Source organism: Salvelinus fontinalis, chromosome 17 (assembly GCF_029448725.1).
Source record: "Salvelinus fontinalis isolate EN_2023a chromosome 17, ASM2944872v1, whole genome shotgun sequence".
Classification (NCBI taxonomy): domain Eukaryota; kingdom Metazoa; phylum Chordata; class Actinopteri; order Salmoniformes; family Salmonidae; genus Salvelinus; species Salvelinus fontinalis.
The window spans coordinates 2557771-2573898 of NC_074681.1; the positions used below are offsets into that span (position 1 = coordinate 2557771).

Here is a 16128-nt window from a genome sequence, read left to right on the forward strand (position 1 = left end):
ACCTTACTCCTCCTCGAGAGGTCAGTATCCCAAAAAATTATTATGATTGAATGACTAATTCAACGTTTATCACACCTACTAGCAAACATAACATTGTGATGTAACATATATGTGTTCATTATTTTACTCAAACTCCGATTGCTGATTTATTTTTTATTTATTTCACCTTTATTTAACCAGGTAGGCAAATTGAGAACACGTTCTCATTTACAATTGCGACCTGGATTACACAAAATGTCCACAGACAAACATGTGCATGAGCACCCATGCACACACACTATGTTTTACTATATTTGTGAGGACTTTGGGGGCAAACAATTGATTCCCATTCAAAATCCCATTTTCCCTAACCCCAACACTTACCCTAATCCCAAAAATAGCCTTTTTACAAGTGAGACCCAGCAAAATGTCCTCACTTTTCTGAATTTATGTTGGTTTACTATTCTTGTGAGGACTTTTGGTATTCAGTATAGTAAAACGTACACACACACACAGAGATTAAAAGTTGTATTATACATTTTTATTTTAGCTAACCACAGACATTTCAACCCCCAAAATGTGCTGTTATTTTGCAGAATATGTCTGTGAAACAACTGGTCCATGGTAGCTATACAACTGATACAAGCATTCCTATATAGAGTCAGAGAGGAATCTTTGATAGTGTTTTGGCATCCAGCTACAGCTGTCAGTATATGCTCATTGTACTTATGAACTGTACTCATGACAGTAGGAAAGGACGTCAAAACATAAAAGTTACCGGTAGTATACTAAAATAGAGAATGAAAAACAAGAATTACAAATAGTGGTAGGAAAGTACAACATGTCTTTTCACGGTTGAGACGTTAAAACTGGACATGCCATTAGAAATATGGCGTTTTTAAAAAAAAATCATGGAATGTTGATTCTTCTTCTTTGGCTTCTAATTATGTTTAATTTCTTTACAAACTATTCAGCTCTATCAGTGTTTGGTCCAGGACTTGATGCATATCCAAGTTTTCTTCTTTTGCACTGGATAAATGTTCTGTAATAAAAAGTTGTAATATTCAAACTTGAGAAATTCAGTCCCCTTTGATATCTCTTTATGAGATTTACTGGGACACAGACATTGCGAAGACAAAACGTGTAATGACTGCACCTGTAAACTGTTTTGTTGTTCTTTAGTTGATAGTTAAATAAAAATAAATATTGATTAGCAGAAAAGGAGAGGATAAAAGCAGTAAAGTTGAGGTAGCAGATTTGCAAAGTAAGGATTCAAGGAGAGGAAGTGCATAGAACAGGTCAAATTTTATTGAAACTTTGATTTTACAGAAAAGGGCTCACAACAAGACAGAAAAGGCACGAAGAGAAGATAAAATAAGAGAATGCAATAGAAGAGAGGAGAAGATACGAGAGGCGAAGAGAGAAGAAAATAAAGAAAGGGAGGAAAAGAGAAAAGACGAGGCAAAAAGGTGAAAGCGTCCCATTTCGATTGGGCATAAGTGAAGTGTGAAAGGTTAAAGGTAATCTATATGGCAGTCATGTCAGTGAGGGCATGGTCCAGCTCCTCACTGATGGCCTTGTACTTCAGCTTCTGAGAGTACAGTTCATCTAGAGGTCAGCAGATCAGAGGAAATGAGCAGGCGTGGCAGGATGCAGCAGGGTCAGAAGAGCAGAGAGAACAGCACAGAGACCATAGAGGAAAAGGGGAGGGAGACAGAGAAAGAGGGGGAGAGCGAGAGAGAGAGGGGGGTGGAGAGAGAGCGGGGCAGGGAGAGAGAGACAGAGAAAGAGAGGGAAAGAGAGAGAGAGGGGGGGGGGGAGGGAGAGAATAAAAGAGGGAAATTGAGAAAAAATAATAAAATAAATAATAATAATAAAATAAAAGAGGGAAATTGAGAGATTAGGGTCAAATAATAATACAGCAGTAGAGAGAAAAAAAAGACAGTTTAGAGATCAGTGTTAAATACAGATTGTTTGACTATGCTCTGAGGAACCACAGTGCGCATAGACATAAACAGCCATGAAATGCACTGTGTGTGAACTGTACCTTCTAAGTCATCAATGGTCTTTTCCAGTTTAGCCACCGATCTCTCTGCAAACTCAGCACGAGTCTCAGCCTAGAGAGACAGGACAGAGGACCGGTTATAGCCAGTAACGACAGATATCCGCTTACACACTATATGTGTGAAATAGGACCAATATACACGGCGTATAACAAACATTAGAAACGCCTTCCTAATGTATGAGTTGCATCTCAAGCGCCACACAATTGGCCAAGCGGCGTCTGGGTTAGCGGAGGGTTTGGCCGGGGTAGGCCGTCACTGTAAATAAGAATTTGTTCTTAAAACTGACTTGCCTAGTTAAATAAAGGTTAAATAAAAAATAGAAATAAAAGTTTGGGTGGTCAACAGTAGGGATTCTTCAATGAAGTGTGTGTTGTCGTTCAACGATAGACGACTTGTTTTCATTTACATTTTTTCACTGCGAAATACCAAACATCTCAATTCGATGTAAAATTGCGCAACTATGACGTCAAAATTAAAGACAGATTTATCGAGTTATCTTCGATTAATTCAGACTATTTTAAAGGAAGTGCATACTGGCTACAGCGTCTCAAGATGGACAAACAGTACTAGTGCCGGTTTTTCCTTGTTTTTCAAACAATGGTCTTTTAAGGGAGTATGTGAGCACACTTGTTCGGTTCGCTTAGCCGAGTTCGGCTGGGGCATGCTGAAGCCTTAAGGACAACATGCCACCACAGACAGACAGCTGTCCTCACCTCTTTCAGTTTGTCACTCAGCACTTTGATTTCGTCCTCATACTTGTCTTCTTTTTCTGAATACTGCAGAGACAAAACAACATATTTATTAAATGGAACTAATGTTACATGTCATTAATATTATTCAGTAGCAGATTTCAGAGCTAATATTTTGCAAAAGTATCGTTCAGACAGGGCACGAAGAAACAGAACAAAATGGAGGCAGAGGACACTCACCGTAACAGACTGAGCCTCTAGGGACAGAACAAAATGGAGGCAGAGGACACTCACCTTAACAGACTGAGCCTCTAGGGACAGAACAAAATGGAGGCAGAGGACACTCACCTTAACAGACTGAGCTTCTAGGGACAGAACAAAATGGAGGCAGAGGACACTCACCTTAACAGACTGAGCCTCTAGGGACAGAACAAAATGGAGGCAGAGGACACTCACCTTAACAGACTGAGCCTCTAGGGACAGAACAAAATGGAGGCAGAGGACACTCACCTTAACAGACTGAGCCTCTAGGGACAGAACAAAATGGAGGCAGAGAACACTCACCTTAACAGACTGAGCCTCTAGGGACAGAACAAAATGGAGGCAGAGGACACTCACCGTAACAGACTGAGCCTCTAGGGACAGAACAAAATGGATGCTGAGGACACTCACCTCAACAGACTGAGCCTCTAGGGACAGAACAAAATGGAGGCAGAGGACACTCACCGTAACAGACTGAGCCTCTAGGGACAGAACAAAATGGATGCTGAGGACACTCACCGTAACAGACTGAGCCTCTAGGGACAGAACAAAATGGAGGCAGAGGACACTCACCTTAACAGACTGAGCCTCTAGGGACAGAACAAAATGGAAGCTGAGGACACTCACCTTAACAGACTGAGCCTCTAGGGACAGAACAAAATGGAAGCTGAGGACACTCACCTTAACAGACTGAGCTTCTAGGGACTTGAGGTTGTTGGTTACATTCTTCAGTTCTTCCTCCAGGTCACCACATTTACTGTAGAGGAGGACAGAGGGAATCAACTGACATCAACAAGGCAATCTTGGCCCAAGGTTGATTTGACACTAGCCTGCAGGGGTGGGCAATTCCAGTCCTCGTGGGCCTGCAAGTTGTTTTTCAACGGGACCTCCTACACATTTTTAAAAATGGGTTTTATAGTAAAGACATGTAATTTTACATGCCATACTATTTATGGCCAGACAGCATCAGATACATGGGTTATCCATACTGAGACAGAGGGGGCGCTGTTTTGCTTGCTCAGATGCTTTATCTGAGATTGACGCATCTTCCTGTCGGCTCGCATCTCGGTCAAATAAATTATCAATATTTACATATTTTATTTGGACACGCAACGATGTACGTTAGGGTTGGCCAGGCCCCCTAAGGCCCGCCCCAAACGCCACCCTGAAGTCTGACTAACATAGTGGACACACATCTAGTGTGATGAGTATTGGTAGTTACAGCTCAGAGATCTCTGCTCGCTCTTCGGCCCTCTCCAGTTCCCCTTCTAGGATGACCAGCTTACGAGCAACCTGAAACAGAACGACACAAACCATGGGTCAGAAGGGATCTCTTGGAGACTAAATTCAACATGAAATCAATAATCGTGCCTCATTACATTGACTCATCTGAAAATGTATGATGTCATGAACGGCACCTGAGGTCTTCCTGACCACAACAACTAACCAAGAAAAACTCTGGGTTATACTGGTTATGACCAGCTATACTAGGGCCTTACGGATTAGACCCAGAGGTTTTCCTGGTCAGGGGAAACTCTTGGCCTAGTGGTTAGAGTGTTGGGCCAGTAACCAAAAGGTTGCTGGATCAAATCCCTGAGCTGACAAGGTAAAAATCTGTTGTTCTGCCACTGAGCAAGGCAGTTAACTCCACTGTTTCCCCCTGGGCCCTCGCACCTCTCTGATTGAGGGGTTGGGTTAAATGCGGAAGACATGTTTCAGTTGAATGCATTCAGTTGTACAACTGACTAGGTATCTCCCTTTCCCTAATAACAAACTATGCTGTGACTCCAGGGTGAAGTTTTCACTGGGTACAGATCTAGGATCAGCTTCCATTTAGTGGGGAAAATGCAAAAAAGACCCAAGATCAGCATCTAGGGACACCTTCACCCTACTATTCTGTGATTCTTACCTCCTCGTACTTCCTGTCAGCCTCCTCAGCGATGTGCTTGGCCTCCTTCAGCTGCATCTCCTGGATCTCCATCTTCTCCTCATCCTTGGAGGCTCGGTTCTCTATCACCTTCATGCCTCTGGAGCAACAGCAACACAGGGTTAGCTACAGTATAACCTACCGTATGTGAAGACCAAGAAAAATGGGAGATAAGCTATCTACCTGTAAGCTAACTCTGTGATTCCCAGTATATCAATAATAACTGTGTATAACTACACCCCCACCCCCCCTCCATACAGAGGAAGTCCGCAAAGTGTGGAGGCCACTTTCTCCTTTGTCCAAAAGAAACACAATCCCTCCTTATACCAGTCCATACTCATAGATAAACATGGACCCCATAGAAAAGCACTGTAGCGCTGTCCTATCTATATAATGACAGAGCAAATGGTGGGACAATGGTGACTTTCTGTAGTCCTGATCTGACCTCTCACTCTCGTCAGCAGCCTTCTCTGCCTCCTCTAGTTTCTGCAGGGCAGTGGCCAGCCTCTCCTGAGCCCTGTCCAACTCCTCCTCCACCAGCTGAATCCTACGGTTCAGAGCCGCCACGTCGCCCTCCGCCTGCAGGGGGGGGGGGGGGGGGGGGGGGGGGCACAGGTCACAGGTCATGATAAAGATCAGAGGAAACAAGACAAAAAAAAGAATAATAAATGCCCAATGGTACAGAACAACAGGTGATGAGGTGATACAGGGAGCCTGCAGATTGCCTGTCGTCACTGTTCATCAGTAGTCAAGTCAGTCCTCAACCCACACTGTGTATTACCCAAGAATAAAGGACTCGTTCAGAAGAATAGGGGGAATCATGATGGGAATGGTTGAATCTTGGTAAATTGTACACGCCTGTGCAACATCCCCTCCTCAACAACGTACTGTAAACAGTCAGTCAGTGTGAATAGTTGGCTGTCTGGGATGGCTGCTTATCAATTTGCTTCCTGTGAGACGCCCATTGTAAAAGATAACCCTGATGTCTGTCTGTCTGCTTCTCTCCTGGCTGGTCCCTTCATTCAATAGGAACAACTAACCTCTGCTGTTTCAAGACAAGGCATTTGACAAGCCTATCATTGTTAGCTATTCAATATAATGCTATAGCAAATTAGGGGGGTAGCCACGACTGGGACTCAAATCCGGGTCCAGCAACTGTCAAGCCAAGAGGGCCAAACCCCTTGATGAGGTGTCTAGGTGTTGGGTTAAGATCGCAACCTGACCCTTCCTTCCGACATTACAACCAGAATATGAATGAACTCAATACATGCCTCACTGAAAGACTTTTTAGTCGATATAATTTTAGACTACTTTAAATGTGTTTCCTGCTAAAGAAGAACGGAGGAAAAGTAAAATAAACGTGGCAAACAGGTAATGATAAAACTGTAGCCACAACATTCTCACGTTTTCGCGCAATTCCCGTTCATCGTCCAACTGTTTCTGTAAAAGTATCGTGTGCTCTTCTGCATCGTCCGCTTGCTGTTGAAGCGCCTGGATTTTCCTTTTCACCGCGTCCAATGATCCACCTGTCATTATCGAACTAAGTGATCGATCTAGCCTACTAGATATACTGTAAATTGGATATCAATTTTAAAATACGTTTAAGAAGTAGAGGGCAGGGAAACGGGCTGGAGGTTTCAGGAAAGTTATGGCTGAAATCCTCCAATCCCGAGCAGTCTCAGATGACATCATGGTTAGATTAACCAGAGGGAGGGAGGTTTTCGTGCATGAAGGTCTTGATCTTTGTTCCCATGAGAGGGTGTGGATTTATTGCTGGTTTTAATGTCTATGGTTTTTAGCTTTCACTTCAGTTTCAGTGCAAGGTGTGTGTAGGTTTATGTCTGCAGTTATGTACACCCTGAACTGATTAGAGAGAGAGAGTGAGTACGAGAGAGAGAGAGAGTATGAACTTCTTTAGAACTTCTGTGAGTGTAATGTTTACTGTTCATTTTTATTGTTAATTTCACTTATGTTTATTATCTACTTCACTTGCTTTGGCAATGCTAACATATGTTTCCCATGCCAATAAAGCCCCTTGAATTGAATTGAGTATGCTAGAGAGAGAGAGTGTGTGTGTGTGTGTGTGTGTGCAGGGCCTGGATTAATGCAGGGGTTCACCGGGCTGAAGCCCTTGAATTGAGTATGCTAGAGAGAGAGTGTGTGTGTGTGTGTGTGTGTGTGTGTGCAGGGCTGGGTTAATGCAGGGGTTTACCGGGCTGCAGCCCCTGGGCCCAGGCTCTTGGGGGGCCCAAGAGGCAGCAAAAAAAGAAGAAGAAGAAAACAAAAATGATTAAGAAAATATATTAAATAACTGATTCATAAAATTAAATACAAAAACGCATAATAAATAATATATTGGGTTAAGATTAATAATAATAAAAAAATGTATAATAAATAATATATTGAGTAAGTGATTAAATCAAATTTAAAAAACTGCATAATAAATAATATATTGGGTAACTGATTCATAAAATGAAATACAAAAACGCATAATAAATAATATATTGGGTAACTGATTAATAATAATAAAAAAATGTATAATAAATAATATATTGAGTAAGTGATTAAATCAAATTTAAAAAACTGCATAATAAATAATATATTGTGTAACTGATTAATAAGATAAATAAAAAACTGCATAATAAATAATATATTGGGTAACTGATTAACAAAACATAATACATAATAAATAAATGTGACTGGAAGTTTTATCACAAGCACATACAAGTATCTGCCAAAATAAAGGAAACACCAACATAAAATGTCTTAAAAGGGTGCTGGGCACCACGAGCTGCCAGAAAAGCTTCAATGCTCCTTGGCATAGATTCTACAAGTGGATCTAAACTAAATGTTGCTTCATTGTCAGAGTAGCCACTCATTTCAGTAAAAAAAAAACAACCCTGGGGCCTATGATTTCTTAATCCGTCCCTGTGTGTGTGTGTGTGTGTGTGTGTGTGTGTGTGTGTGTGTGTGTGTGTGTGTGTGTGTGTGTGTGTGTGTGTGTGTGTGTGTGTGTGTGTGTGTGTGTGTGAGAGAGAGAGAGATTCAAATAAGTGCATAGTAAAGTAGGTGTGATGGGCAAAGTAAACTTATCTCTAAATATGGTTTCATATCTGTAAAAACAATCTTTATAACATGTATACTGGACAAAGAAATGGTTGGAATGTTAACTGATTTATTTGCTGAAAAAACCTGAAGCCATTGGACGGCAACACATTCCACAGGCTAGTGTTTCCTATCCTTCTTTCTCCTTCTCCCCTGGAGTTGGATGACACAGATCTACGGTTGAATATGAACACAGGAAGAAGATCAATCATTCTAATCATTCCAATCAAATCAATGCGCCGAATACAACAGGTGTAGTAGACCTTACCGTGAAATGCTGAATACAACAGGTAAACTTACCGTGAAATACTGACTTGCAAGCTCTTAACCAACAATGCAGTTTTAAGAAAAATAAGAGTTAAGAAAATATTTACAAAATAAATTAAAGTAAAAAGAAAGTAACACAATAAAATAACAATAACGAGGTTATATACAGGAGGTAACGGTACTGAGTCAATGTGCGGGGGTACAGGTTAGTCGAGGTAATTGAGGTAATGTGTACATGTAGGTAGGGGTAAAGTGACTTATCCTGAGGGGGAAAAGGCGTTGTTGTGCCCTCTTCACGACTGTCTTGGTGTGTTTGGACCATGATAGTTTGTTGTGATGTGGACACCAAGGAACTTGATGCTCTCGACTTGCTCCACTACAGCCCTGTTGATGTGAATGGGGGCGTGCTTGGCCCTCCTTTTCCTGTAGTCCAAAATCAGTTCCTTTGTCTTGATCACGTTGAGGGAGAGGTTGTTGTCCTGGCACCACACTGCCAGGTCTCTGACCTCCTCCCTATAGGATGTCTCATCGCCGTTGGTGATCAGGCCTACCACCGCTGTGTCGTTGGTTTTGGAGTCGTTCTTGGCCATGCAGTCATGGGTGAACAGGGAGTACAGGAGGGGACTAAGCACGCACCCCTGAGGGGCGATATTAGCGTTGACATTTTCAGTCAAAACACCTCAAAATAAGACATGGTATCAAAAATAAGGTGAAACGAGCTGAAACGAGCCACTTACGATTCCCCACAGTTTCTTGTCATTCTTACTAGCAATCTGGCCATTCAGAATCACAACATGTTGACTGTGTCTGTGACTGTGTCTGTATCTGTGTCTGTAACTGTGTCTGTAACTCTGTGTCTGTGTCTGTAGCTGTGTCTATGGTACTGTGTCGGTATCTGTGTCTGTAACTGTGTCTGTGACTCTGTAAATGTGTCTGTAGCTGTGTCTGTGACTCTGTAACTGTGTCTGTGACTCTGTAACTGTGTCTGTGACTCTGTAACTGTGTCTGTGGCCATGTATGTGTCTGTTGCTGCAACTGTGTCTGTAACCGTGCCTGTGACTCTGTGTCTGTAGCCGTGTCTGTAACTGTGTCTGTAACTATGTGTCTGTGTCTGTAGCTGTGTCTCTGTTATTGTGTCGGTATCTGTGTCTGTAACTGTGTCTGTGACTATGTGTCTGTAGCTGTGTCTGTAGCGGTGTCTCTGGTATTGTGTCGGCATCTGTGTCTGTAGCTGTGTCTGTGACTCTGTAACTGTGTCTGTAGCTGTGTCTGTTGCTCTGTAACTGTGTCTGTGACCGTGCATGTGTATGTTGTTGTAACTGTGTCTGTGACCGTGTCTGTAGCCGGGTCTGTAAACGCGCATGTGTCTGTTGCTGCACCTGTGATTGTGTTTGTAGCTGTGCATGTAACTGTGTCTGTGGCCATGCCTGCAACTGCATCTGTAGCTGTGTATGTAACTGCGTCTGTAGCTGTGTCTGTAACTGTGTCTGTAGCGGTATCTGTAGCGGTGTCTGCAACGGTGTCTGTAACTGTGTCTGTGGTCTCCTTACCAGAAGCATTTCCAGTATAATCTTCAATAGCCACAGCAGTGTGAGGTTCTCTGTTTGTTTTAGCTGCATTCCTCACATTTCTGTGTTGCTGCAAGTGGGTAGTGGAGCTGAGAGCTGAGACTGAGGATGTGTCCCAAATGGCATCCTAGTCCCTATACAGTGCACTACTTTTAACCAGAGCCTTATGGGTAAATATATATATATATATGAAATAGCAGCCCCTGAACCTTTGTTTAGACCTGGGAGAAGACCGTAACGCAGTTTAGTGGATGCTATCTTTGAGAAAACCTCATAGAGAGAGAGGAGACTGTTGATTTTGTTCATATATGGGAGTAAAGGTTGGAAAGTCACATTGACTGTACTTCGTTGATTTATTGGGTGTTTCTGCTGATGAAAGAGGCCCTGCTGTGGTCTGAGGGGAAGCAGTTGGTTGGGCTGTTGATGAAAGAGACCCTGCTGTGGTCTGAGGTAAAGCAGTTGGTTGGGCTGTTGATGAAAGAGACTCTGCTGTGGTCTGAGGGAAAGCAGTTGGTTGGGCTGTTGATGAAAGAGACCCTGCTGTGGTCTGAGGGAAAGCAGTTGGTTGGGCTGTTGATGAAAGAGACCCTGCTGTGGTCTGAGGGAAAGCAGTTGGTTGGGCTGTTGATGAAAGAGACCCTGCTGTGGTCTGAGGGAAAGCAGTTGGTTGGGCTGTTGATGAAAGAGACCCTGCTGTGGTCTGAGGGGAAGCAGTTGGTTGGGCTGTTGATGAAAGAGACTCTGCTGTGGTCTGAGGTAAAGCAGTTGGTTGGGCTGTTGATGAAAGAGACCCTGCTGTGGTCTGAGGTAAAGCAGTTGGTTGGGCTGTTGATGAAAGAGACCCTGCTGTGGTCTGAGGGGAAGCAGTTGGTTGGGCTGTTGATGAAAGAGACTCTGCTGTGGTCTGAGGTAAAGCAGTTGGTTGGGCTGTTGATGAAAGAGACCCTGCTGTGGTCTGAGGGGAAGCAGTTGGTTGGGCTGTTGATGAAAGAGACTCTGCTGTGGTCTGAGGTAAAGCAGTTGGTTGGGCTGTTGATGAAAGAGACCCTGCTGTGGTCTGAGGGGAAGCAGTGGATGTCATCCCACGTGTTCTTTTTCTGACCTGATCTCTCTAAATGATCAGGAAAAAGGAATGATGTTTAATCTTGGGTCTTTTGATGACACAACCAGACTAGATCAGAGTCTGTTGTCCAACAGTATTCAAAGATGTCTGAACAAACTTGCCAAGACCAACCAAAGTTCTCTAAACCATGTGTGTGCACTGGTGCAATGCTTGAGTATAAAGGAAGGTGTTTTATTGCTTAACCTTGGATGTGATATGATACATTTAAAACATCTGTATGCGTCTGAAATAGGATTATTTGAGCGTAACAGTGACAACCCGGCAGTATCTCTAGTACTGTACTGTACTCACGTCAGTGGCCTTCTTCTCTGACAGCTCCAGTTTCTCCTGTGCGTCCTTCAGAGCCTCAGAGTATTTATCCAACTCATCTTCTGTCCCCTTCAGCTTCTTATGCAGCCCCAGCAGCTCATCTTCCAACTGGGGGCACACAGAGTCAGAGGGAAGCAAAGAATCAGGGAAGGGTGTTCACATATCAACATTTTATACAACAGACAAACCTGTACTTCTTTGTCACAGAAAGGACAGATTAGGTGACAGAGTCAGGAAATGTTCAGATATGCGTTCTGTCAAACAGAATCACGTCAGCTCTATAGAAGACAGAATCACGTCAGCTCTATATAAAACAGAATCACGTCAGCTCTATAGAAGACAGAATCACGTCAGCTCTATATAAAACAGAATCATGTCAGCTCTATATAAGACAGAATCACGTCAGCTCTATAGAAGACAGAATCACGTCAGCTCTATATAAAACAGAATCATGTCAGCTTTATATAAGACAGAATCACGTCAGCTCTATATAAGACAGAATCATGTCAGCTCTATATAAGACAGAATCACGTCAGCTCTATATAAAACAGAATCATGTCAGCTCTATATAAGACAGAATCACGTCAGCTCTATAGAAGACAGAATCACGTCAGCTCTATATAAAACAGAATCATGTCAGCTTTATATAAGACAGAATCACGTCAGCTCTATATAAGACAGAATCACGTCAGCTCTATATAAAACAGAATCTCCCGGGTGGCGCAGTGGTCTAGGGCACTGCATCGCAGTGCTAGCTGCGCCACCAGAGTCTCTGGGTTTGCGCCCAGGCTCTGTCGCAGCCGGCCGCAACCGGGAGGTCCGTGGGGCTACGCACAATTTGGCATAGCGTCGTCCGGGTTAGAGAGAGTTTGGCCGGTAGGGATATCCTTGTCTCAGTATGTAAAATGTAATAAAAATGTATGCACTGTAAGTCGCTCTGGATAAGAACGTCTGCTAAATGACGTAAATGTAAACTCCAACTTTGCATGGATATTGCTAATGTTTTGGTGGTGGTTCTGAAGAATAGAAATGCATAAAGTACTTGTTGTTGTTGGATTCAACTCTACTTGGTCCTGCAGTGCTTTATAGCCATGAACTGTGATCCCAGTAGATGGCAGAAGGATACAAGTGTTCACTGCCCCGCTGGCTTTTGCCTCACAGGCTACTGACGGTGCTCTGGTCAAACGCAGTGCACTATATAGGTAATACGGTGCCCTTTGGGACAAAGCCCCAGAGACTCATAGAATACCAGAGGAAAGCATCAACGCTCATCACTGTTTAACTCTATCCAACCAATTGTCTAAAGAGGTCCGTGTAATCCACCAGGATTCAGGCAAACGGAACCATCCATATCTAAAATGGCTGAGGGTATTGTGGATAGTGCTACTGACGACTGCCTGCCACTACGGTGCTCACACTTACGCACACGGTTCTAAGAATGTTGTGTTGTTAGTTCGAGTACATCCAAAATGGAAGTCTACTCCCTATATAGTGCACTACTTTTGACCAATACCTACAGGGCTCTGGTCAAAAGTAGTGCACTATAAAGGGAATAGGGTGCCATTTGGGACACATCCTTAGTATCTCCTCTGGTATGTTCTTGAACTTTAGACAGATCAGACAGAGGAATGTTGGTGAGTGGATCTGCACCCCAGAGGCATGTAAAGTCACACCAAAGTGAGGAGCAGAGCGACAGCTGGTATAGCTAGCTTTTTATTCCTGGTACCCCTGTTGTTCCTGTAGAATGCGCGGGGGGGGGGGGGGGGGGGTGGGCTAATCCTTCTGGAGCTCTATGGCTCTCTTATGATCTATCTATGATCAGTCGTCATGCAGCCTGCTGCTGGAAGCCAAATGGACAGGGGGACCCCTAACCCCTTAGCCTGGAGATAGAAAATGATTAGATCTGGTAGCTTTAATGATTCATAGATTGATTCACCACGTCTTCTGATGGGCTGCATGGAATGTGTTATCATATTGGAATTTTCAACCATATTAACAGATAAGCTGGGTGGAATTTGGGCCATATTTGATCCTTCATGTCTACAGGAGTGTCCGGGAGGTAATGGGGAAGGGGGGGGGGGGATGCAGAGGAACTCACTCACTGCACCTTTCTCTCTCCCTGAGGGCTCATCCCTCTCTCCATCTCTCTCTCCATGAGGGCTCATCCCTCTCTCCATCTCTCTCTCCATGAGGGCTCATCCCTCTCTCCATCTCTCTCTCCATGAGGGCTCATCTCTCTCTCCATCCCTCTCTCCATCCCTCTCTCCATGAGGGCTCATCCCTCTCTCCATCTCTCTCTCCATGAGGGCTCATCCCTCTCTCCATCTCTCTCTCCATGAGGGCTCCATCTCTCTCTCCATCCCTCTCTCCCCGAGGGCTCATCTCTTTCTCCATCCCTCTCTCCATGAGGGCTCATCTCTCTCTCCATCCCTCTCTCCATGAGGGCTCCATCTCTCTCTCCATCCCTCTCTCCATCCCTCTCTCCCTGAGGGCTCATCTCTCTCTCCATCTCTCTCTCCATCCCTCTCTCCATCCCTCTCTCCATCCCTCTCTCCCTGAGGGCTCATCTCTCTCTCCATCTCTCTCTCCATCCCTCTCTCCATCCCTCTCTCCATCCCTCTCTCCATGAGGGCTTCATCTCTCTCTCCATCCCTCTCCATCTCTCTCTCCATCTCTCTATCCCTCTCTCCATCCCTCTCTCTATCCCTCTCTCCCTGAGGGCTCATCTCTCTCTCCATCCCTCTCTCTATCCCTCTCTCCATCCCTCTCTCCCTGAGGGCTCATCTCTCTCTCCATCCCTCTCTCTATCCCTCTCTCCATCCCTCTCTCCCTGAGGGCTCATCTCTCTCTCCATCCCTCTCTCTATCCCTCTCTCCATCCCTCTCTCCCTGAGGGCTCATCTCTCTCTCCATCTCTCTCTCCATCCCTCTCTCCCTGATGGCTCATCTCTCTCTCCATCCCTCTCTCCATGAGGGCTCCATCCCTCTCTCCATCCCTCTCTCCATCTCTCTCTCCATCTCTCTCTATATCAGAGGAAAGGAGTACCATTCTCAGTACAATCAGCTAGCTGTTCTATGTCTCAGAGCTTATTTTAATCAATCAATTTCAAGTTGCTCTTTTCCCCCGGACTAATTTTACTTTGCTTAAACTACTTTATACTCTGTGAGGAGTATAGATCATCCACAAATGTATTCCATCACACCCTGCCTTGGGCTAGTTTCTCAAATTCCTTCCATGAGAAGAACTGCATTTATTTATATCTCAGAAATTACATTTATGATGATAAATACAACATCTATTTACTAATGATCATTTCCACCCATGGGTCTAATACATTGGATCCGAAATATGACATTTAAGCACACAGCACAAGGTTAACATCATCACGTTCATTATCAAGTACTTCAACATTAGCCTATATTACAATAGATTTAAAAAAGTACCCATGTATATTTTACCACTCTGTACAATTCATCACTTGTATCCATTAGCTGCTTTCTGTCTCCCGCTCCTCAACTCTCCCCTCTCTACCTTTCCCCCTCCTCAACTCTTCCCTCTCTCCTTTTCCTCCTCCTCAACTCTTCCCTCTCTCCCTTTCCCCCTCCTCAACTCTTCCCTCTCTCCCTTTCCCCCTCGTCAGGTCTTCCCTCTCTCCCTTTCCCCCTCCTCAACACTTCCCTCTCTCCCTTTCCCCCTCATCAGCTCTTCCCTCTTCCCTCTCTACCTTTCCCCCTCCTCAAATCTTCCCTCTCTACCTTTCCCCCTCCTCAACTCTTCCCTCTCTCCCTTTCCCCCTCGTCAGGTCTTCCCTCTCTACCTTTCCCCCTCCTCAACTCTTCCCTCTCTACCTTTCCCCCTCCTCAACTCTTCCCTCTCTCCCTTTCCCCGTCGTCAGGTCTTCCCTCGCTACCTTTCCCCCTCCTCAACTCTTCCCTCTCTCCCTTTCCCCCTCCTCAACTCTTCCCTCTCTCCCTTTTTGGAGTTGCAAAATTCCAGTAGCTTTTCAAAATTCCCAGGTTTTCCAGAAATCCTGGTTGGAATATTCCTGCAATCAGGAGAGAATAAGCAGGAAATCTGGGAATCCTCCATCCAGGATTTCTAGAAAACTCTACTCTCTTTACAGTCCTTCCCTCACCTTATCTTTCCTCCCCCTTCTCAATATCCTTCCCTCACCTGTTTGCATTTGTCCTCAGCTGATTTCTTGTCGGTCTCTGCCTGCTCCGCTCGGTCGATGGCGTTCTCTTTGTCCAGCTTCAGCATCTGCATCTTCTTCTTGATGGCTTCCATAGTTGACGGTTGTTAGGGGTCAGTGGCTACAGAAACTGGGGAAACTTTTCAAGTTTGGGACAGGGAGGTCTAGTTAGACACTTAAAGACAAACCCTCTCACAGAGAGAGAGAGAGAGACTAGTCCTTTCTAAATTTCCAAGTCCACCAGAGCCAATACGCCAGCCGATACAGAGAGAGAGCGAGAGAGAGAGAGGAGAGAGAGGAGAGAGCAGAGGATGCAGACTGGAAACCAGGGCTGATATAAGTGATTTAAACATGCCTGGAGGTTTTGAAGAGACAGCCCCATGCAGTCCCCAGTGACATACACCACTACCCCCTTCCACCACTCCCCCCACCCGCCTGATTAGCTAGCTAACCTCAGCAGCCACAGTACCCCCCCCCCCCCCTCTACCCCTCCCTCTCCGGTCTGAAACTCCCCACTCACTCCTCCCAAGGCTGTCTTAAGAACGTAACTGACACTCTGGTGATATTCACCCGCTCTCCTTATTTGGAAGCATGTTCTCGTTTCCTTTTTTTCTTTTCTGAAAGGGGACGGGTTGGAACGGA

The 16128-nt window shown here is 44.5% G+C and overlaps 1 protein-coding gene across 4 annotated transcripts; it reads right to left on the minus strand.

Moving 5' to 3' along the window:
• Window positions 1-498: 498 nt before the first annotated feature.
• LOC129813564 (tropomyosin alpha-1 chain-like) lies at window positions 499-15864 on the minus strand. 4 transcript variants are annotated; one of them, XM_055865875.1, is made up of 9 exons: window positions 15468-15859; window positions 11277-11402; window positions 5368-5501; window positions 4905-5022; window positions 4218-4288; window positions 3677-3752; window positions 2759-2821; window positions 2027-2096; window positions 499-1021 (listed from the first exon to the last, which is right to left on the minus strand). In XM_055865875.1, exons 1-9 carry the CDS (start codon window positions 15579-15581, stop codon window positions 939-941), a joined length of 855 nt encoding a protein of 284 aa, XP_055721850.1. In that variant the 5' UTR covers window positions 15582-15859; the 3' UTR covers window positions 499-938. The 4 variants fall into 4 exon arrangements, with proteins under 4 accessions (XP_055721850.1, XP_055721852.1, XP_055721854.1 ...); XM_055865876.1 differs by lacking the exon at window positions 499-1021 and adding an exon at window positions 1180-1587 and having other exon boundaries at window positions 15468-15864; XM_055865877.1 differs by lacking the exons at window positions 11277-11402; window positions 15468-15859 and adding an exon at window positions 6327-6605.
• Window positions 15865-16128: the final 264 nt, after the last annotated feature.